At 37.3% G+C, this 23,494-nt stretch overlaps 1 protein-coding gene across 1 annotated transcript in view; it reads left to right on the top strand.

Annotated features, from left to right (window-relative positions):
• Positions 1 to 23,494, top strand: part of CAPZA1 (capping actin protein of muscle Z-line subunit alpha 1) — a 47,814-nt gene that overhangs the window by 8,052 nt on the left and 16,268 nt on the right. Inside the window, exons 2-3 of the mRNA XM_069480834.1 lie at positions 17,236 to 17,299; positions 19,827 to 19,878. Coding sequence (XP_069336935.1) covers positions 17,236 to 17,299; positions 19,827 to 19,878 — 116 coding nt within the window. The remainder of the gene's footprint in view (positions 1 to 17,235; positions 17,300 to 19,826; positions 19,879 to 23,494) is intronic.

Genomic DNA, 23,494 nt, shown 5'->3' with positions numbered 1-23,494 from the left:
TGTTCTAAGATTTTTACCTCCTTGCAATTTACCTCTGTGACTTTATCTCTTACCTTCTCTTCCTCTGGTCTTCTCTATTCCATCCACACATTCTCACCTCAGTGTCTTGCATTTGCTCTTTTCTCTGAAGTTCTCTTCTCTATCCCTCATTTAGCCAGAAGTCATCTCCTCAGGGAACCCTGTTACCTGGTTACCCTATCCGATTCCAAATCCTAACATTTCATACCCCCTTCCTTTCCTTATGTTTTTTTGTTAGCATTTGTAACTATTATAACATATTTTAGTTATTGAATCTCATATATTGTCTCCACCCACTAGAATATAAGCTCCATGAGGACAGTATGGTAGTAAAACCAATGCCTAAAACATACTGGGTCTTCAGATATTTGTTGAATGAATGAATTCGTGGATGAATCTAGCTATAATATCATCTGTCTTGATTTCATAGTTAACTCTCATAGGCCAGTCTGATTTCCAGATTTTGTGAAACCATATTGAGGACACCAGTACTTCTGCAATGCTGACAGATTAATTTTTATTAATGGAGCTTCCTACTCAGAAAGATTCAGCAGGTGTCCATTACCCATGACCTACAAAATAAATTAGACTTGATATTAGCGTATCAAGGCATAACAAAATTAGACTAATTTTATTTTACTCCACCCTTTCTTTTATTATCTCCAGTTCCTCTATTCTGCCAAACTGATCTACTTACTTACAAAAGCCTCCTCCCCGCCTTTTGGTTCTTCTTATTACCTCACTTGTAGTGCCCATGCTTTCCTCCCCACCTTCCAAATATCTAAAGCCCTTTGCAGAGCCCAGCTTCTCCTTTTCCTTATAGTTGTCTTTGAGCAACCCAGCTCATATCCATCTACTTCCTGTTGAGTTCTGTGTCATATATTATTGGTACTACTAATTTGGCAGTTTTGCTGCTTTGTGTTATAGTTATTTTTAAATGTTGACATATCCTAACTGAGGGCTATCATTTGTATAAAATGTTTTGCTAACAGTGGTAAAGTATGCTAAGATTGGAAAGCTAAGGTGCTTACTGTATGTTTGTCTTAGGTTATTTGTGTTCACCATTACTATTTGCACTTTATATTAGCTTAAGGTAGTGACTCTTAACCTTGGCAGTGTGTTAGAATCACCTAAGAAAGCTCTTAAAGTCCTGATGCCCAACCCCTACGCCAGATCTATTACATCAGGATCTCTGCAGGTGGAGCCCAGGCATCAATATATTTAAATCTCCCCAGGTGATTCTAATGTGTAGGCATTGTTCAGAATCACTGGTTTAAGGCCAAAGAGAATTTCTTGGCTGGCTTCTTTCACTATTCTCCTTTTTGCCTTCATCTTTAGTATCCACCCCACTGCCTGGGACCAAAGGAATTGTTTTTTGTTTTGTTTTGAGTAAATGAACAAATTACTAAACACAAAGATCTAAATTTTTAAAGACAACTCATTACTCCAAATTCAGTAACATCTCGGCATTTGCTTAGGGAAAAAAATTAAGTTATTTGTTATGTCTAAGTCTATTTCATGTTACCTCATTGTGTTCTTAAAACAGGCTTAGATCTGAGCAGGTATTATTCTTACAAATGAAGAAACTGAGACCCAAAAATTAAGTGGTAAAACTGGCATGTGAAACTAGGTTTGACTCCCAGTGATTCTGAAGAAAAAATAAAATTGATAAAAAGATATACCTTTAAGTTAGAATGCCATAACATGCCAGATATGTACCAGATCTTAAAGGCAAAATCCTTATTTCCCACTGCTTCTGTTTCCATCCAGCATGGGTTCTTACTGCCAAACTCTGCCCTTTTGAACTTGGCATCTGCATCATTGCCTGCTAAAACATGAATCTCAAGGTGTTTGGTGTGGACTTTTTCCTAATTTCTTAACCTAGTTCTGACTATTTCCAAAACAGTACTCGTATCTGGTGGCAGGTATTTTAACACATTTAAGGTCCTAAACAACATGTTGTTTATGTGATCTTTCCACTCGTTTTAATCTCAGACTCATTTGAGTGTTTTGTCTCAGACTTTTCTATTTCTCTAGTTCTTGATCTAGAAATTTAAGCAGCTCTGCTAATTAAACTAAATAGGGCCCTTTCCCTCCTGTATATGTATCAATGCTATTTTGTATTTAGGATAAGACTTAAGTTTTTTTTTTTTTTAAGTCTTCACTGAGATTGTGCAGTCCTTTAAAATTTTTTGGTTTTTTTTTTTTTTAGTAGTTGATGACTAAGGCTTACCACTTACTTTGAACTTATAAATGAACGCATTAGATGAATACTTGGAGATCTTTTTACCAACATCTGGATGTCTTATATTAGGAGAGAACAGAATGAAAACTAAGGAATTATTTTCTTCTAACTTGGTATGTAAAGACATTGTAAATTAAAAGGGAATGTTTGAGAGGCATAACTAAAACATAGAGTTAACAGGAGCTGTTATTTGGTTCATTCTTGTATGTTGTAAATTTTTTGCTTTGGTTTGTCATTTTTGTATACTACTGTACTAAGTGGTATAAAATACAATGATGGCTCCTGCTAAAGAAATAATTATTCTCACGCTTGTTAAAATGACAAGGAAGACAATTCAAAACTATTGCAATAGGTGTATTGCAATAGGGAAGAGAAATCAAGTTCAATGCTTTATCTAATAAAGACAGCTGGGTATTTGTGTATAGCCAATGAGCAGAATAGGGGAGGGGGTCAGTGGGTCGGAAATTATTAAGAAGAGACATCAAGGGTAGGGGGATTCTTGCTGAAGGTAGGCTAAGTGCTTATATATCTAAGGCAGAAGATGAAGAACTTGATCAGTTATTGAGGGTGGATGAATTCTTGCTAAAACTGGGCTAGGCAGGCCAAAGACAGGAGTATGGGGGGAGATCAAAGCCTAGTTCAAAAGAGGGCTCTGAGTAGCTTGACTAAAGTTTGGTCAAGAAGGAGAGGGGCAGGATGGTTGACTAGAGACATCACTTTCCAGGCCCTCCCAGAGGGAGGAATGGTTTCAGATAAAAGAGAGAGGATGCAGCTTTTGTGTAGGTCATAGAGAGAAGTGTCAGAGCCTGCTGGAGAACTTACGGAGGAAAATTGTGAAGCAGAAAAGGAAGAGGATAAAGGGGAAAAAGGATATCTGAGAATCAAACCCAGAGAGGCTGGAAGCCCAGTGAAGGAGTAAGGGGGAATCCTTTTCTCCCACACTACTCTGTTGATCAGTGGGCTACCAAGTTACTTAGAAGCTTTTCCACTCCCACAAGCCCAAACACTACAGCAACCGTGAAATTGTGGGGAGAACTTGCGTCATCCCAGAGCTTGGTCATTCTGTGTGGGGTTCCCCTCCAAGGAGAGTGACCCAAGAGGTCGGAGAGCCAGCTTTCTTCCATTCAGACTCTTATCCTTCCCTGCTCCTCCCCCACTGCAACTGGAAGAGCAGTTTGAGCCGAGAATTTGGTAAGTGGTTGAGAATTTGGTAAGTGGCCAAGTGGCTGCCTCTACCCTGCTGGCAGGTCCTCCAGTCTGAGGTTTCCACAGACAGTGGGGTCTACACATTTCCCTGTGAGAAACTGCAGTGGACCTGGGGTGCCCAAACTGGGAGCTCCCTACCCTCTGGCATTTCTCGGAGACACACACCAGCAGGTCAGATATGCAGGCCAGATCCTGTGCCCCAGGACTTCAGTGGGTTGCTGGGGGACATAAAGGGGAGGTTTGGGAGCTGGACTTGGGAGGTAAGGGAGCCCAAGTCTGAGGGACTGACAGAAGAATACTGTGGGGGTCCGAAATGCGATGATCTGGGAAAGCACCCATCTCTCCCACCACAGGAAAACTACACTGTTGGGCAGGGCAGGTCCTCTGGCAGGGAAGATCCCAGCCCATGACACCATAGCAACCAAGCTAGCCTCACAAGCAGCCTTGCTGGTCTGGAGAGCCTGCCTTGACCCCTCTTCCAGTGGCTTCCCCTAGTGGCCAGGAAAATAATCCCTGAGTCCTGCCAAGGCATTTCAGAGCCTTCCAGGCTCACACAACCTAACCATGCCCTGCCTTGCTCCTCCACCCACCTCTGCTGTGGTGAAGATTAAGCAACCCCGTGGGAGCTACAGGGCCCCTCCCAAAGCCTGGGGCGCTCAAGTGTTCTACCTGAGGGACTAGAGCTTATCACAGGCACAAAAGAACATCTCAGCAGTTGGCTCATTCCTGCAAGCATCAGCCACTGACAGAACAACTCTATAGCTCTTTACAGCATCTATCAACGCAATCAAACAGGACAGGGCTGATTCATACACACAAGTATCGCCCATCATCTCAGAGATTAAGCTGGAGGTCCCAGTACAATTCACACTGCTGGGAAGAGGCGAAGACAGCAGGATAGCGGCAACCCACAGGGACACTGCTTTATAGGAGGGAAACAAAAGTTACAGGCAGCTTGATCTGTGAGGAGTCTCCCTCTTTCACTGCAGACCGCTGGGCTGATTGGGGAACTGCTCAAAGTCTGTACAGAGACATTCCACTGGAGAGCAGGTGCAGCAGAGATCTGGTACCTGCCAATAGCAGATTTCTGCAACTGATGACATCTTGATCACTCTGGCTTTGTGTCATCCCTGCCTGGCCAAGGAGGGGACACATGTTCCCCTTTGTCATGCCTTGTGACTGGGAGCCGAGCATACCTCCTTCCTGGCCTGGGAGCTGAGAAGAGAATGAGCCTCAGACACCACAGGCACCACTTGGGAAGCCTGAGGCTACTGCCTCAGTAGGTCCTAGGCGTAGGGAGAGAACCTTGGCTGATAAGCAGCTCTGCTCTACCTATGCGGACTAAATGTTCCTCTCAAAGACATAGGCTGCCTGAATGAAAAAACACAGCCCAAGTATATGCTGTCTCCAGGAAACACATCTAAACCACAAGGATACACACAGACTCAACATGAAAAGATGGAAGAAATAACCCACACAAATGGAAATCAAAAGAGAGCAGGTATAGCCATTCTCATATCAGATAAAATTGACTTTAAGCCAACAAATGTAAAGAAAGAGAGGATAATTATGTAATGGTAAGGGGAGCAATTCAACAAGAAGATATAACAATCCTAAATATGTATGTGCCCAACACAGGAACACCCAGATACACAAAGCAGATTTTACTAGAGCTAAGCAAAGAAATAAATACCACCATCACAATTACCAGGGACCTCAACATCCCATTGTCAGAGCTTGACAAATCATCAAAGCAGAAAATAAATAAACAGTGGACTTGAACTAAACCCTAAGTCAAATTGACCTAACAGATGTGTATAGAACATTCTTCCTGAAAACTACAGAATACACATTCTTTTCAGCAGCACATGGTAAATTCTCCAAGATGGATCATGTATCTTGGGCCACAAAATAGGTCTCAGCAAGTCCAAAAAAAATCGATATTATACCATGTATCTTCTTAGACCACAGCAGAATAAAACTGGAAATCAGTCACAAGAGAAACACTACTACATACACAAAGTCATGGAAATTAAACAACCTGCTGCTGACCGATTATTGGGTCAAGAATAAAATTAAGATAGAAATCAAAAAATTCTTTGAATGACAAAGGGGACACAAGCTATCAAAATCTATGGGACACAGCAAAAGCATTACTCAGAGGAAAATTCATAGCCTTAAATGCCTATATTAAAAAGATCACAAATTAACAACCTAATGTCACATCTCAAGGAACTAGAAAAAGAAGAACAAACCAAATCTAAAGCCAGCAGAAGAAAAGAAATAACGAAGGTCAGAGCAGAACTAAAGGAATTGGAAAAAAAAAATACAAAGGATTAACAAAACAAAAAGTTGGTTCTTTGAAAAGATAAAATTGACAGACCTCTTCCTAGAGTAACACATTGCGACACTAGAAAAAAAACTTTTTTCCTTGGGGCTACAGTGTTTTATAGAACTTTGAAAACATAATGGTCCTTTCTGGTGTAATGAAAAATTTAATATTTTTTTATTGTTTTCTGTGTTCTGTGGCAGAGGTTGGCAAACTATGACCCATGGGTCACATCCAGTCCACCGCCTATTTTTATATAGCCTTTTTTTATAGAGCCTTTGCTTCACAAGGCCATGGGCTCAAAACTAGCATGAGTTAAATACAACTCACATGGCAGTTAATGTGTTAACCAAGAACAGAAAAGAATGGACCCAAATAAGCTCAATCAGAAATGGAAAAGGTGACATTATAACTGATACCTTAGAAGTACAAAACATCATCCATGAATACCATGTAAATCTCTATGTGCATAAACTAGAGAATGTAAAGGAAATGGACAAGTTCCTGGAAACACACAACCTCCCAAGACTCAACCAGGAAGAAATAGAACTGCTGAATAGACAAATAACAGTGAAATCAAAACAGTAATAAAAAACCTCCCAACAAAGAAAAGACCTGGACCAGATGGATTCACAACCAGATTCTATCAGACCTACAAGGAAGACCTGATACCCCTAATACAGAAATTATCCTATAATATTGAGAAGGAGGGAATCCTCCCTAACTTACTGTACAAAGCCAGTGTCACCTTGATACCAAAGCCAGGAAAGGACACAACAAAAAAAGACAACTACAGACCAATATCTCTTATGAATATAGATGCAAAAATATTCAGTAAAATACTAAGAAAGAACATATCTCAGAATTATAAAAGCCATATATGACAACCCCCCAACCAACATCATACTGAATGGGGAAAAGTTGAAAGCATACCCCTAATAACTGGAACAATACAAGGATGCCAGCTGTCACCACTTCTATGCAACATAGTGCTGGAAGTCCTCGCCAGAACAATCAGGCAAGAGAAGAAAAGGGTTTCCAGATTAGGAGAGAGGAAATCAAACTATCAGTTCTTCACTAATGATACGATCTTGTATTTAGAAAACCCCAAATATTCCACCAAGACTCTCCTGGGATTGATGAATAAATTCAGCAGTGTCAGGATACAAGATCGATGTACATAAATCAGCATTTCTATATACTACTAATAAGCTGAGAATCAAATCAAAGACTCAATACCATTCACAATAGCTACAAAGAAAATAAAATACCAAGGAACATACTTAACCAAGGAGGTGAAAGATCTCTACAAGGAGAACCTCAAAAGTCTAAGAAAAGAAATTGCAGAGGATACATGGAAAAACATACTATGCTTAGAATCAACATTGTTAAAATGTCCATACTACCCAAAGTGATTTATAAATTCATTGCAATCCCCATCATATTGCCAAAGTCATGCTTCACAGATCTAGAAAAAATAATTCTATGCTTCATTTGGAACCAGAAGAGAGCCCAAATAGCCGAAGCAATCTTAAGCAAAAAGCACATCTGGTGCATCACAGTATCAGACTTCAAACATACTACAAGGCTGCAGTAACCAAAACAGCATGGTATTTGTACAAAAATAAAGGCATAGACCAATGGAACAGAATAGAGAACCCAAATATAAAACCATCTCCCTACAGCCAACTGATCTTTGACAAAGCAGACAACAATGTACACTGAGGAAAAGAAGCCCTATTTAATAAATGGTGCTGGGAAAATTGGATAGCCACATGGAGAAGAATGAAACAGGACCCCTACATCTCACCAGTCACAAAAATTAATTCAAGATGGATAAAAGACTTAGATCTAAGACACGAAACCGTAAGAATTCTAGAGGAAACTGTAGGAAAAATTCTTCTAGATAATGGCCGAGACAAAGAATTTATGACTAAGACCCCAATGGCAATCATGGCAACTACAAAAATTAATAAATGGAATTTGATTAAACTGGAAAGCTTCTACACAGCTAAGGAAACAATCAGAGCAAATAAACAATCTACAGAATGGGAGAAAATATTCACAAGCTACACATCCGATAAAAGGCTAATAACCCGAGTTTACAAATAAGCAAATCAGTGTGAAAAAAACAACTCTATTAAAAAGTGGGCAAAAGACATGAACAGAAGTTTCTCAAAAGAAGAAAGATGAACAATGAATAAACATGAAAAAATGCTCAATGTCACTAATCATCAGGGAAATGCAAATTAAAACCACAATGATATATCACCTTACCCCAGTTAGAATGGCTTTTATTAAAAGTCCAAAAACAAAAGATGTTGGCATTGTTGCAGAGAGAAAGGATGCTTATACACTGCTGGTCGGACTGCAAATTAGTACAACCTCCATGGAAAACAGTATGGAAATTCCTCCTAAAAGTAGACCTACCATTCAATCCAGCAGTCCCACTATTGGGTATTTACCCAAAGATAAAGAAGACTTCATTAGAAAGACAACTGCACTTGAACGTTTATTGCAGCACAATTTACAATTGCAAAGTTGTTGAATCAACCTAAGTACCCATCAGTTCATAAGTGGATTAATAAAATGCGATATACGTATACCACAGAGTACTACTCAGTCATAAAAGAAAAAAAGGTGAACTAGTACCTTTTGCAACAATCTGGATGGTACTGGAGACCATTCTCCTAAGTGAAGTATCTCAAGAATGGAAAAAGAAATACCACCAGTATTCACTATTAAATCGGAACTACCAGATGAGTGCACATATACACAGAGGGAAGTAAAACTCAGTGGAAATCAACCAGGTGAGAGGGGAGAGGGGGGAAAAACAACCTAATACGTACTATGAACACTATTTGGGTAGCAGGCACACCAATAGCCAGTACTCAGCATTCCAAAAATGATCCATGTAACTTTAAACATTTGTACCCCCTTAATATTTTGGAAAAAAAAAAAAAAAGTTTGGTCAAGGAGAGAGTCTTTGCCACTCTGTGTGTGTTATATATGTAATTACTTCAGTAAATATTCAAGTGTTTACGACATGCCAGAAAAGCATTTATTCCCTAGGGTTGGTAGAATTTTTAAAAGTGAAATCAGTCTACTTAAACTTGCCTGCTTTCCCTACTTACTTGTCTATATCTGACAAAACTTATAATTAGTTACTATTAGAGAAAACAAGTTCTAAAAACTACTTACATTGGGTTTTGAAAGAGTGAATGTAAAACATATTACTTGGAAATGCCACTATTTATTTTTTATAATGTTGATCCTAATTTAAGGCATATCTTTATGTTTTTCATACCTTAGCTTTGGCTGATAATGATAAATCAAAATAAACTGTATACATTTAAAATTTTATTTCTAAGATCATTCTGAGTCTTTTTAGTGTCGCTAGTTCTAAACTGGGAAAATAATATTTAGCTTATTTGGAATTTTAAAAAACATTCCTAAAGATAGCAAGTTTTATTCAGTGAAACCAGTGCTGTGTACAATATATCATTATTAACTGTGGTTTATACGCAGTGCGGTAGAGCACTGAAACTTTTGGTCTGTAATTTTGTACCCTCTGATCAACATCTTCCCTTTTTCATTCCTTCCCGCCTCCCCCGCCCCTCGTAACCGCCTTTCTACCCTCTGTTTCTATGAGATTGACTTTTTTAGATTCCAGATAAGAGATCATGTAGTATTTGTCTTTGCCTGGCTAATTTCACTTAGTGTATTATCCTTCAGTTATATCCATGTTGTCTCAAATGACAGAATTTCCTTCTTAAGGCTGTACTGTATTTCGTTGTGTGTATACCATGTTTTCTTTATACATTCATCCACTGATAGGCACTTAGGTTGCTTCCATATCTTGTCTATTGTGAATAATGCTGAAATGAACATGGGAGCGTATGACATACTGATTTCAATTCCTTTGGATATATACCCAGAAGTGGAATTGCTAGGTCATATGGTAATTCTATTTTTAGTTTTTTTGTGGAACTTCCATAATATTTTCCAAATAGCTGTGCTAATTTACATTCCAACATTGTACAAGGATTCCTTTTTCTCCACATCCTCACCAGCATTTGTTATCATTGTCTTTTTTTTTTTTTTTATTTAATTTTACAGAATCAAAGAGTCTAACAGTATATCTTGTTAGATACAGTATGTCCTCATAATGTATACATTATTTCTTGTACAATGATATGAAATAATATGGGAAATATTCATGATAAATTATTACGTGAACAGTGCAAGTTAAAAACAATAGTTTCATATTTTTTTCCCCACCCCCCCTTTCCCGAGTCAGCACCTTCAAGTGTTACCACTCCCCAAACGGTGCGCAATGCATTCATTGTGTAGGCATACCCCCATCCCCTCCCCCACCCCCCACCTCAGTCTGATGTCCAATTGGTGTCGTTTCCAGATTTGTATTTAGGTGATGATCAAGGAAACCAATTTTCTGGTGAGTACATGTGATGCTTGTTTTTCCATTCTTGGGATACTTCACTTAATATAATGGGTTCCAACTCTCTCCAGGAGAACCATAGAGATGTTGTATCTTCATCATTCCTTATAGCTGAGTAGTATTCCATGGTATACATATACCACAGTTTACTAATCCAATCATGTATTGATGGGCATTTGGGTTGTTTCCACATCTTTGCTATTGTGAATTGTGCTGCTATAAACATTTGGGTACACGTGCCTTTGTTACAGAATGACCTTTTTTCCTTTGGGTCTATGCCCAGTAATGGGATTGCTGGGTCAAATGGCAGGTCTACTTGAATCTGTTTAAGATACCTCCATAATGCTTTCCACAGAGGTTGCACTAGTTTGCAGTCCCACCAGCAGTGTATTAGTGTTCCTGTCTCTCCACACCCACGCCAACATGTGTTGTTTTGGGTTTTTTTGATAAAGGCCATTCTCACTGGGGTTAAGTGATATCTCATTGTGGTTTTGATTTGCATTTCCCTGATGATTAGAGATGTTGAACACTTTTTCATATGTTTGTTAGCCATTTTTATATCTTCTTTTGAAAAATTTCTATTCATGTCGTTTGCCCACTTTTTGATAGGGTTGCTTGATTTTTTCTTGCTGATTTTCCTGAGTTCTAAATAGATTCTTGTTATCAGTCCTTTATCTGATGTGTAGTATGCAAAAATTTTTTCCCATTCTGTAGGTGGTCTGTTTATTCTCTGGACTGTTTCTTTGGCTGTGCAGAAGCTTTTTAATTTAATCATGTCCCATTCATTTATTTTTGTTGCTGCTGTGATTGCCTTGGGGGTCTTCTTCATAAATTCTTTGCCTAGGCCAATGTCTGTAAGAGTCTTTCCTACATTTTCTTCTAGAATTCTGATTGTATCACGCCTAAGGTTTAATATCATTGTCTTTTTGATGGTAGCCATTCCAACAGGCATGAGGTGATATCTCATTGTAGCATTAATTTGCGTTTCCCTGATTAGAGATGTTAAGTACTTTTTCATACATCTGTTGACTATTTGTATAATAATTTTTTCTATTTTTAGTAGAGACGGTCTTGCTCTTGCTCAGGCTGGTCTCGAACTCCTGAGCTCAAGCGATCCTCCCACCTTGGCCTCCCAGAGTGCTAGGATTACAGGCATGAGCCACCACACCTGGCCTGCCAATGTTTTTTTGAATGGTTGAAAACAAAATTAAACGGAGAATAATGTTTCATGGCATGTGAAAATTACATGAAATGCAAATTTCAATGTCTAAAATAAAATTTTATTGGAGCACAATCATGCTCATTTGGTTACAGTTGAGACAGAAACTATGTGACCCACAAAACCCTAAAATATTTACTATCTGCCCTTTACATTAGCAGTTTACTAGTTCCTACTCTGCTCTTGGACTTCTTTGGGGGGTGTTGGACAGTAAACATGTAAGTATGTGTTCAGTGTAGCAAATTCCTTGAAGAAAAATAAAAGAGTAAAGGAGCTAGAATTGTGAAGCGTAGGGAGGATACAGCAGTTAATCTATATATGGAATTCAAGGAAGGGTAGTTTTAGTAGGTGACATTTGAACAGAGACCTAAATGAAGATGGGAGTGAACCATCTGATAGAGTATTTCTGGCAATGGGAACAAGAAATATGGTAGTCCTGAGGCAGGAGTATAGCTGTGGGTCTAGGAGCTAAGTGGTAGGAGATTCACTTACAGAAGGGGAAGCCAAATTGTGGAGGGCCTTGTAGACCGTGGAACAGACTTTAGATATTATAGTGAGTATATAAATGTATCATTATTATGCCTACCACTACAAAATATTTTTATAGTGTTGTGTTCAAATAGTGATAAATAACGTAACACTTCAAAGACTGTCAAATGTTTACCTAATACCAAGTAATCTACCATTTTAGTAGCTATCTCAGGAAATAATATGGGATTCCTTGCCATGACGATATGTTTTAGGATCCCATGTTGGTATCTAATTTGACTACATTCTTTTTAACTACTCATTAAGTATTTCATTTTACCCTTGCCATTGCATGTATCGTCAAATCTCCACACTTTCATTTAAAAACTGGGAGACATTTTGATTTCTCTAAATGGATATTTCTTCTGTTCTTGATATTATTGGGTGCACTGGGATTACTTAATATGTTTTTTGGGCATCTGAACTGTAATTTTTCAGTACTTGAACCTGAATTCACATAATAGTACTTGATGTTCTTCCCTCACTGACTTTTGTACCCTCTTTTTTCTTTAGAAAACGGGAGTGAACTTTTCACTTACTTTCTTCTTTCAATATAAACCCCTCATTTAACCAGTTAACCTATATTTTTGAGCATAAGGCACTATGGAGATATGAAGTGAATTAGGCAAAGGTCCTGGTCAAGGAGTAACTTTAAATAGCCAAGTGTAACTTTATAAAGCCTTCCTTATTGCCATTAACATTTTGCAAACTCACTTCATTCAGTCCTTTAGCTTCCTTGACCTGGTTCTTGTAATTTTGATGTCACTCAGTAGCCTTTATCTTTGTTTATGTCCCCTTTCATCTTTAAAAAAATTAATTTAAAGGATGAGGGATGTTGGCATGTTCCTTTTTTATTTTTAAAAATTTTCCTCATACCAGTAATTTATATTCTTTATATAACTTTTTTAACATAGAGGCAAGGCAAAAAAAAAAGGAAGAAAAATTTTTTTTCTAATACCACCACTAGAGGTGTAGACCTAGTTAAAATTTAGTAGCTATACATATGTGTAAATATATATAATTTTAAAATACCAGGAAAGGAGTGAAAACCCTTTTCACTCAACATACCAAACACGTATCCATGTCAACAAATACAGCACTTCTCAAAGTTTTTTGCTCTGAGGACCCCTTTACACTTTTAAAAATTGAATTTTTATTTATGTGGCTTATATCTATTGTATTAGATATTAAAACTGAGAAATTTTTAAAGCAACTAATTTTAAAACAATGATAATAAATCTATTACATTTTAATATATATGATTGGTATTTTTTATTTTTTAATAAAAATAATAACTCTATTGTTTTAAAAAATTTGGTTTGTTGACTGGGAATTGAACTTGGGCTGTGGCAAATGGAGCACCAACTCCTAATCACTAGACCACCAGGGAAATATATTTTTTTTAAACCTTATTTTACAAAACAGAAAAGAAATTAGTGTGAAGAGTAGCATTGCAGATCTTTTTAATGTCTGCATTCGGTCTGTTATGAAGTTGTCTTAGTTTATATATATTGTTTCTTCTTCTGTTTCTTCTTCTTTTCCTTCCTGGTTTTACCTACTCATCCTCGAAACCAGCTCAAATATCACTTCCTTTGAAGGCCACCCCCGCTTTTCTGTGTACATATATAGAGTTGATTGTACCTTCTTTTGTTCGCCACTCTGCATTTAATACCTGCTTGCTACATAACTATCTAGGTGTCAGGTCCTTGAGGTGAGTGGCAATGTCTTATTCAGTCTTCAGTCATTATTTACTGATACTTCTCTTCCTAGTTTGCTGAACGAGTGAACTATTACTTTTTTATATGCAGTGTCAGTTCATCTTTTATCCAAACTGCTATTCTTTTAGTTGTACCAATTCCATCAGATTTTGTAACTTTTGAAAATTTGAGGGAAACTTTGGGAATATTAGAATCTTGAATTTTCAGTTTGATAACTTTTAGTATTCATACATTCAAACATTGTTATATAAATAGTATGTAAAGTATGGCTGTGGCTTTATTCCTTTTAGGAAAGGTGCTTTTTTCTTAGTGTATGAATATGTATATATTTATTTTGGAGTACACACACTTTACTGAGGGGAGTTTCCCAATTATGTAAGGGTTATGGGTAACCGTAGCCCACTTGGCAGATTTGCCACAAATAGACCAAAAAAGTTTATTTTTTAAAATAGGTTTACTAATTTCTTAAATAAGTGATTGATACCACCAGTTGACAAGTACAGAAATATATTTAAGTGTATGTGTCAAGGAAAATATACATAGTTGGAAATCCATATTGTAACTGTTAGTCCTGTACAGTATAATTTTCATGAGTTGAGTAGCATTTCTTACTGATTAGAATCTCTCTTTTTATTGTTTTTGCTCAGTTAATATAGGCTTATGGAGTTATTTCCTCTAAATCTCTATCAGTTTACATCCCAGAAAAATAATATACTATCTGTAATTACCATGTTGTGGCAGGGTTCTCAAACTTTTTTTTTTTTTGAGACAGGGTCTCACTCTATCACCCAGGCTAGAGTGCAGTGGCACAATCATAGCTCAATATAACCTTAAATTCCTGGGCTCAAGGGGTCCTTCTGGCTCAGCCTCCCAAGTAGCTAGGACTACAGGCACATGCCACAACACCCGGCTAATTTTTCAATTTTTTTGTAATGATGGGGTGCTGTGTTGCCCAGGCTGGTCTTTAATTGCTGGGCTCAAGTGATCCACCCACCTCAGTCTCCCAAAGTGCTAGGATTACAGGCATGAGCCACTGTACCTGGCCTCAAACTTTATGTACATAAGAATATTCTAAGGTGTATGTTTGTAGTATGGATTGGTGATGCCCATTTCCAGGTAGTTCACATACCACATTTTGTCTTCCAAGTCTTAAAAAAATCATGTAGGATTTTATAGCTAAAAGAAATTTTGCAGGTCTTCTAATCTAACTCTTTGAGGGGTTAGCTCAGTTATAATGAGAAAATTCAGGACCAAAAAAAGTAATGTTTCCAGAATCACAAATCTAGTTAGTTAATGGACCAACAGAGACAATTATTAGAACCCAGGTTTTCCATTCTACCTTGCTCCATCCATCAGCAGGCCTTTCTTGACTGAACAATTTCGCTATGGAACAGCTTTTTTTTTGGGTCCTTTTTAGAATAAGAGCCACGTCACAATAAGATCATTTGCATAAACCTAGGGATACTAAAGTTGAAACTGTTTCTTTTTTTTTTTAATTCTTTTCTCAGTCCCAGCTTTATTTTCAAAAGACTCTTGAAAGTCTTTTTTCCCTGCTTAAGAATGGCTTGAATCTGATGGGGTCATCAAGAACTTAAAATTGTTTGAAGGAAATGAAGAAATCAATAGAGGGTACTTATCTGGAAGTAAGCCTCTGTTTATTGTTAGGTACACTGTGTTCCTCTTTGCCCCACATGAGGGAGTTGAATCATTTTCATGCTCATTATCACATCAAATATTAGGGAATTTTCAACATTCTTTTTCTCTTAGTAAGTTAGAACTATACTGAGAGACCCATTTGAGGTCAGTCCTATTTGTTATCATTACTAACATCATTATTATATATAGATATTTCCAAATATTTATATATAAGTATTGTCAGATAGGTTGGAGGTATTCTGGAGAGTTCACATCAATTTAGGGAACATGAAGGAAGGGACCCAGAATGGTCTTAGAGTAGATTAATTGGGGAATTGTTCTTTAGCTAGCTGGACCACTTGGCTTCTCCCTTTTCTCCCATTTGGGCTAAACTGCAGACAGAAACAGCATTTGTCCTCATAATATAGCACTGAGAATGAGCATTGGGACCAGAAAGGCAGGGCAGTACCCTAAGTAGCTTATGGCCCTTAGGCACTCACTCAGAGGATAAACTGCTCACATACCCCGATCAGGAGCAGCAAGTCTACCTCTCTCCTCCCCTACAATTGCTAGAGACAAGCTACATGTAACAGAACAGGCAAGCTAAATTAAATTCAAAGAGGAGAACCAAACATTTATGGAAAACCAGCACCATGAAAGAGAAGAAACAAACACAACAGACATAAGATCTAAATTTTTAGGAAACAGTCAATTGAATAAGACTTTAAGTAGTTAATATTATCATAGACATGATTGTGCATGTACATACACAAATGACCAAAAATCTTGGAAATTAAAAATAGAACAGCCAAAATAATTGTGTGAACAGTAATATGGGCACAGATGAAGAGCATATGAGTGAACTGGAAAATGGAGCTGAGGGATTCTCCCCAAACAAAGCATAAAGTGACAAAAAAATATAGGAGAAAAAAAACAAGATATGCAGGTTAGAACCTAACGGTTTGGCACCCATTTATAATAAGATATCCAGAAAGGGAGAGTGGCAGTAGAGGGTAGAAGGATGAATAACAGAAGAAATATTTTCCATGGCATTCTTTAGGACCTCTAGTACAGTGCTGAATAGTAGAGGTTATAGGAGTCATCTTTGTCTTGTTTTTATTTTATTTTATTATTTCTTTCTTGAGACAGAGTCTTGCTCTGCTGCCTGGGCTAGAATGCATTGGCATCATCATAGCTCACTGCAACCTCAAACTCTTGGGCTCAAGTGATCCTCCTGCCTCAGCCTCCTGAGTAGCTGGGATTACAGGTGTGTGCCACCACACCTGGCTAATTTTTCTATTTTATGTAGAGACAGGGTCTTACTATGTTGTGAACTTATGGCCGCAAGCGATCGTACCACCTCAGCCTCCCAGAGTGCTAGCATTACAGGCATGAGCCACTGTACCCAGCCTGCCTTTTTTTTTAAATTAGTGAGATCCATGGTTTTTCACTTTTAATTTGTAAGTTACATTAATTTATTAATATTGAAACATTGGGATAGACACTATTTGATGTTAGTATACTACCTAACTTGCTAATATTGTGTTTCACTTAAATGTTCATAATCAAGATAATTGCTTTCTCTTTTTGTGAATGTTGTACATTTTGACCAAAAACTGATTATTCAACTTTTTAAAGAAAAATTCAAAATGATCAAAACATCTTGTATATTCCAAAATCAGAATACACCTATATTGATAGTAATAGATTTGGAGTGTTTCGTGAAAAGAAAATATGAAGCCTCCTTATATGGTAAAGGTTTAAACAGAACTCTTTTTCCTCAAGGGATATGATGAAAATTTTGTAATTTGTTAATTCCTTCTCCTTTTATATATGACTTTTCAGAATTCTCTTACTGTCAATTTTATTTCTTTTTAGGTACGCATAGCTGCTAAATTCATCACTCATGCACCCCCAGGGGAATTTAATGAAGTATTCAATGGTGAGTAAAGATAAGTATTTAGTTATTTTAATCCATTCTTAATTACTACCGTTTATTGAGTGTTTGCTGTCTCTTTTAATTCTTATGACATGTTATAGCTATAGCTAAAGAAATGAAGATTCAAGGAGATTAAAAGAACTTGTCCAAGGTCACCCACCTACTAAGTGTCAGGACAAGGATTTAAACACAGGTCTGAATCAAAAGCAAGCTCTTAACCCATAAATTAAGATGCCTATCTTAATGTGAGAAAAGATTTAAGGTAGTTTAATATCAATAAATGTAGAAACAATATTAAATTATTTTCATAGTTTTATTTTTATCATTATAAATCATAGCTTAAATTTCTTCAGTGCTTACACTCAGAAAGTGGAATGGGACACTTTGTAGGACCAGTGGTGCTGAACTGATGTATCTGGGAAGCTTATTAAATATACAGATTCAGCTTTATCATCTCCTCAGGATTCTCATTCATTACATCTGAGGTAGAATTAGGCAGTCTGTGTTTTATTAAGTTCTTTACCAGGTGATTCTGAATCACAGCCAGTTTGTGAACCAGTATTCTAATTCATTTACAACCTTCCATACTATTTGTTGTCTTAGCACAACTTACAAGATAAAAAATATAGATGGGGCATCCTGAACTTCATGATGAAATCAATCATCATAGTCCTCTTTTTAGTTATTAAATTAATTCATCTTAAAGATCCCTTAAGTATGCCAGGCACGGTGACTCACGCCTGTAATCCTAGCACTCTGGGAGGCTGAGGTGGGTGGATCGTTTGAGCACAGGAGTTCGAGACCAGCCTGAGCAAGAGCGAGACCCCCTTCTCTACTAAAAATAGAAAGAAATTATATGGACAGCTAAAAATATATATAGAAAAAATTAGCCGGGCATGGTGGCGCATGCCTGTAGTCCCAGCTACTCGGGAGGCTGAGGCAGGAGGATTGCTTGAACCCAGGAGTTTGAGGTTGCTCTGAGCTAGGCTGACGCCACGGCACTCTAGCCCAGGCAACAGAGTGACACTCTGTCTCAAAAAAAAAGATTTTTAAATTAAAAAAATTAAAAAAAAAAAAAAAGATCCCTTAAGTAAAATCATGATCTTTGTTGCATCTTGGTTCAGTTTAGCAAACATTTATTTTGAAATTCTGGTTTTATATTAGAAGGTTAACTACTTGAGAGGAACTGTGTGATATTCCTCTATACCTGGCCCAGAGCCCTACAGGTGGAACAATCAGTGATCTTCATTAGTAAAATTAATGATGCAGAGAAAAGTAACTAGGAGAAACATAAACATTTACTTCAAGAAGGATTTTTTTTTTTTTTGAGACAGGATCTTGCTCTGTTTCCTGGGCTAGACTATAGAGCAGTGGCATCATCATAGCTCACTGCAACCTCAAACTCCAGCGCTCAAGCGCTTTTCCTGCCTTAGCTTCCCAAGTAGCTTATGGCACGTGCCACCATGCTGGGTAACTTTTTTTATATTTTGTAGAGATAGGATCCCACTATATTGCTCAGGCTGCTTTCAAACTCCTGGGCTTAAGCAATCTTCCTACCTCCTCCTTCCAAAGTACTAGGATTACAGGCATGACCACTGCACCTGGCCAAGATATTCTTTATAAAATTGTTTGTGGATTTTGAGCACTAACAGCAAGGGAAATAAATGCAGCCTTTCTGTGGTCTTTCTTCTATATTGACCAAATGTAAATTTTCAATAATTGAACTTTTAGAAAATTCTTCTTAAACTTTATAGCTCAGATAAATTCTTGACTTAACAAAATTAATGTCCTTTGTAGTTAGAAGTCGCTTTTTTTTATTTCTAACAACTGAATATACTTTACAGGAGTATCATGAGAATAACTGATAGGAAAGCACTGGATTAGGAATTTGCAAGATACTAGTGGCATGAGGGCTGGTTTTTATTGGCACACATTGGCCTCTGCCACACCCTTCTTTCAGAAGCTCTGAAAGCCTCAAAGCTTGTTATAATGGCCTGTGACTTGTAATTAGCCTTCCCTCTTGGAGTTAATGCTTGGTAGTTTCTTAGTAACAAAGATTGTCTTCTTCCAAAAGAAAAGTGACTAGACTCTTTGACACACAGCTTTTTAAAAATGTTGTAGACCCTCACATTAGATTTTCCAAAGAAAAATGTGTTCAGGAATTTCATTGCCACTGACTGAATTGTGCCCAGGTTTCTCCATCTGATGTTGTAGAAGAGCCTGCAATTCTTAATCTAAGCTCATTTTAAAGGATTCATTTAGATACAAAATTAACAGTCCTAACTGGAGCCTTCTATCAACCATTTTTTTCATTTGTTTTGAAATTCCTTGAGAATTTATTTTTGAGTTATTGAAGTACACATTAATGGCAAATCTATGAATCTGTTCATTTGAATTTTTAGAACTTCTACACATACAGTACACCCAAAGACTAATCTTGCAAAGCCTGAATTTTAAAAATATAATCTAGAAATCTGCTAAAATTTCTCATATTTGTCTTCTGAACATTTTAACATTCTTTCCTCCTCAGATGTTCGGCTACTACTTAGTAATGACAATCTCCTCAGGGAAGGGGCAGCACAGTAAGTATCTTTCTAAATCCACTTATGATATTATTCTAACATTGGATAAACTATGATGACAGTAAACTAGTATCCTGAAAACTAAGTTTAAAGTATATCAGGATAGAGCACTTAACATTAGCAGTTATAGTTTTTTTTTTCTTGGAGAAAACATGTTCCCCCAAAATGTTGTTTACTTCCTCAAAGCTTATTATAGTATTTGAAATTACTTACTTTTGTTTTTGCCCAGATTTGCCCCATTAAAACAGTTTAACGTTAGTAGTGAGGTTTTCTTTTATAGTTCCTCTAGTTCATGTTGAATTTTTTTTTAACTGCTAGTTATAGAAACATTAAGCTGCTATTGAGGAATGATATTGTTTCTCAAATTGCCAAAGGATAGCAGATATTCATAAAGTGCCTTAATAGTGAGAATTAACCAAACATAGAATAAAGGCATGATTAGTTCACCTAGTCATTGACTCCTTATCACTGTCAAGCTAATTAATCTTTCTAAAATAACATTTTCATTTTGTCCTTGCTTCAAAACATTTTAGTGGTGCTTTATTTTTTATCTTCCACAATCAAATCTAAACTCTGTCTACTTTCAAGGCCCGCTGTTATCTATCTGGCTTTACCACTACTCTACTCTTCAACACAAAATTCTATTTCAGTTACTGTCTACACAGCTGGCCTAGAGTTCCTACGTGAAGAGGAAACCAGAATTGGATAATGGCTGGTGTGGGATTGGTGGGAAGGGGCGGGGTGGGGGAGGACACATCCATCTGCTTTTTTGGAAGCCATTTTGGGACTAGATTCTGTGAAACCTGGAATTTGCACAGTGTCACTGTAATTGTTATCTTGAATGGTACCCAAATTATAATACATTGATTTAGGAAAGCTAGGCACACATTAAAGATACACTCTAATGCTGGTTTCTCTTAGATTTATAGGCTTTGGCATAGAAAAGGACATTCATGATTTGCTAGTTCAACCCCTCTCTACCCTCTCTTTTTCATTGAAAGAATCTCATCTACATCTGTGAGCAGATGGTTATCCAATTTGAAAGCTTCTAGTAATAAGGAATTCACTATCTCACAAGTTCTTCAATTTGCCTGCCATGTTGGTCCTAGTTTTATCCTTGAAAGGTACCCAAAATAAATCTGCTGTGTACTTCACTTGATAAGGTACTGCTGAAAGGGGTACGGGTTAAATGTCACTCAAGCATGATTGCAATCTAAGCCTATTGTCCCATTTCCATTAGGACTAAATAGAAGTTGGTATGTAGTTCATATGCTTTAGTTGCTTTAATTGCACTGACACTAAGCTTGGTATTTATAAATATTCCGGTTCTTATAAACTCTAGGTTCTAGGAGAACCCTCTTGTTAAAGGAGAATTTTCCTGGGCCTAAATATTTGAGTTTTCATAGGGATGAAGAGTTTCAGTTTTATATCTGTATTGAAGTGCTTCAGTCCCTTGGCCATAGTCCTCATAGTAAGCGCTCAATAAATGTTATTTCAGTAATCAACATCGTTGTTGCCTTCTGTCTGTATAAAATGAAGGAAGCCTGAAAGGCCTAGGATTTACCCTCTTTCCTGGATTTCCACCTATGTTTCTAACTACCATAACCATTCCCTGATGATTCCAGCACTTCTGGAATAAGTAGGGTGTGATAGGTCATATTAAAGAGTGAATTTTATTCTGAGAGAGATAGAAAGTTATTCAGTGTTTTGAGCAGAGAATGACATGATGAGACATATTTTAGAATAATCGCTGGCTCCTGTGTAGAGGAGGCAAAGGCTACTAGAATAGTTAAGGGATGGATGGTAGAGCTTTGGACTAGAGTGATAGCAGGTGGGGCTCGTGGGGAGGAGTCAGATTCTGAATAGGCTTGTAAGTAGAGCCTGCAAGATTTACTGATGGCTTGGATGTGAAGTGTGAGAGAAATAAAAGCCAAGAATGTCCTCAGGTTTTTAGCTTGAGTAGCTATTTACTTAAGATGGAATGAAATGTAAGCAAATTTTGATGTTGGTGTTTGTAAACCACAGTCTTAGGATATAGGCTGGAATGGAATATTTAATTCCCACTCCTTAATCTTTTTTTTTTTTTTTTTTTTTTTTTTTTTTTTTCTTGAGACAGAATCTCACTCTGTTGCCCAGGCTAGAGTGCCATGGCGTCAGCCTAGCTCACAGCAACCTCAAACTCCTGGGCTCAAGCAATCCTCCTGCCTCAGCCTCCCAAGTAGCTGGGGCTACTGGCATGTGCCACCATGCCCGGCTAATTTTTTTTATATGTATATTTTTAGTTGTCCAGATAATTTCTTTCTATTTTTTAGTAGAGACGGGGGTCTCGCTCTTGCTCAGGCTGGTCTCGAACTCCTGAGCTCAAACGATCCATCCGCCTCGGCCTCCCAGAGAGCTAGGATTACAGGCATGAGCCACCGTGCCCGGTCCTCCTTCAGCTTTTTTAAAAAATTAATTTTCTTTCCATGAACAATTAATTTATATTCCCTTCTGAAGAGCTAGTGTGTTTGGAACTCATTCTGCTATGTGGGAATGTGGTATTTTAAGGAAACGATTCATTTAAAAACACAATGAAACTTTTAATAAAATGTGAAGATTGAAAATTAGCCTTAAATATTTGAAGAAGTTTGAGTATTAGTTATTTTGCTTTCTCTTGAAAAGCCTAGGAAAATTTTAACATTCTGCTTAAAACTAGTGGTCTAGCAGGTAGTTAGAGGGGAGGGGAGGTTAAAATTGGAAATTCTGCAGGTTAAAATTGGAAATTCTGTGAGAAGACTGATACTTCTCAATAATGTAAGTGTATTATGCTCTGTCAGTGCCGCTTATTTACATCTTTTACCTTTTACTTTAGCTTACTTTGTAAAATGTATTAGCCATTGAAAATGCGGAATTGTATGTGGAGTGTGGTGGCTCATGCCTGTAATTGCGGCACTTTGGGAGGCTGAGGGGGGAGGATCGCTTGAGGCCAGGAGTTGGAGACCAGCCTAGGCAACATAGCAAGACCCTGTCTCTACAAAAAAAATTTAAAAATTAGCCGAGTGTGGTGATGTGCTCCTATAGTCCCAGGTCCTTGGGAGGCTGAGGCAGGAAGATCACTTGAGCCTAGGAGTTCCAAGACTGCAGTGAGCTATGATCACACCACTGCACTCCAGCCTGGGCAACATAGGGAGACCCTGTCTCTTAAAAAACAAAATACAGATTTTATAAATCAAGCACTGGACAAATAAAGAAATAATAATGTGAGGCATGTACTTTACGCATATCCTCCCCCCCCCTTTTTTAGCATATTTGGAAGCTTTATTAGCACTTCATATGCAAATATAAATTACCTTAATTATTATGATTATCCATAAAATGTTATTTTTAATTCTACTATTATACAAATTTGCCTTTTTAAATAATTTTTAAAGATATTTTTAGTTTACAAGAGGATTGCAGGAATCATACAAAAATGCATACCCTTTACTTAGATTTATCAATTGTTAACATTTGGTGATTCTAATTTGTTTAATCATTTTGTGCTCACTTTATGCACTTCCTCAGGCATACTTTCTCTCTGAAGTATTTGAAAGTAAATTATCTCAATAATCTGACAATAAATTGGAGATACCAAATT

Source organism: Eulemur rufifrons, chromosome 8 (assembly GCF_041146395.1).
Source record: "Eulemur rufifrons isolate Redbay chromosome 8, OSU_ERuf_1, whole genome shotgun sequence".
In the NCBI taxonomy this organism is placed as follows: domain Eukaryota; kingdom Metazoa; phylum Chordata; class Mammalia; order Primates; family Lemuridae; genus Eulemur; species Eulemur rufifrons.
This window is presented reverse-complemented; position numbering and strand designations above follow the sequence as displayed.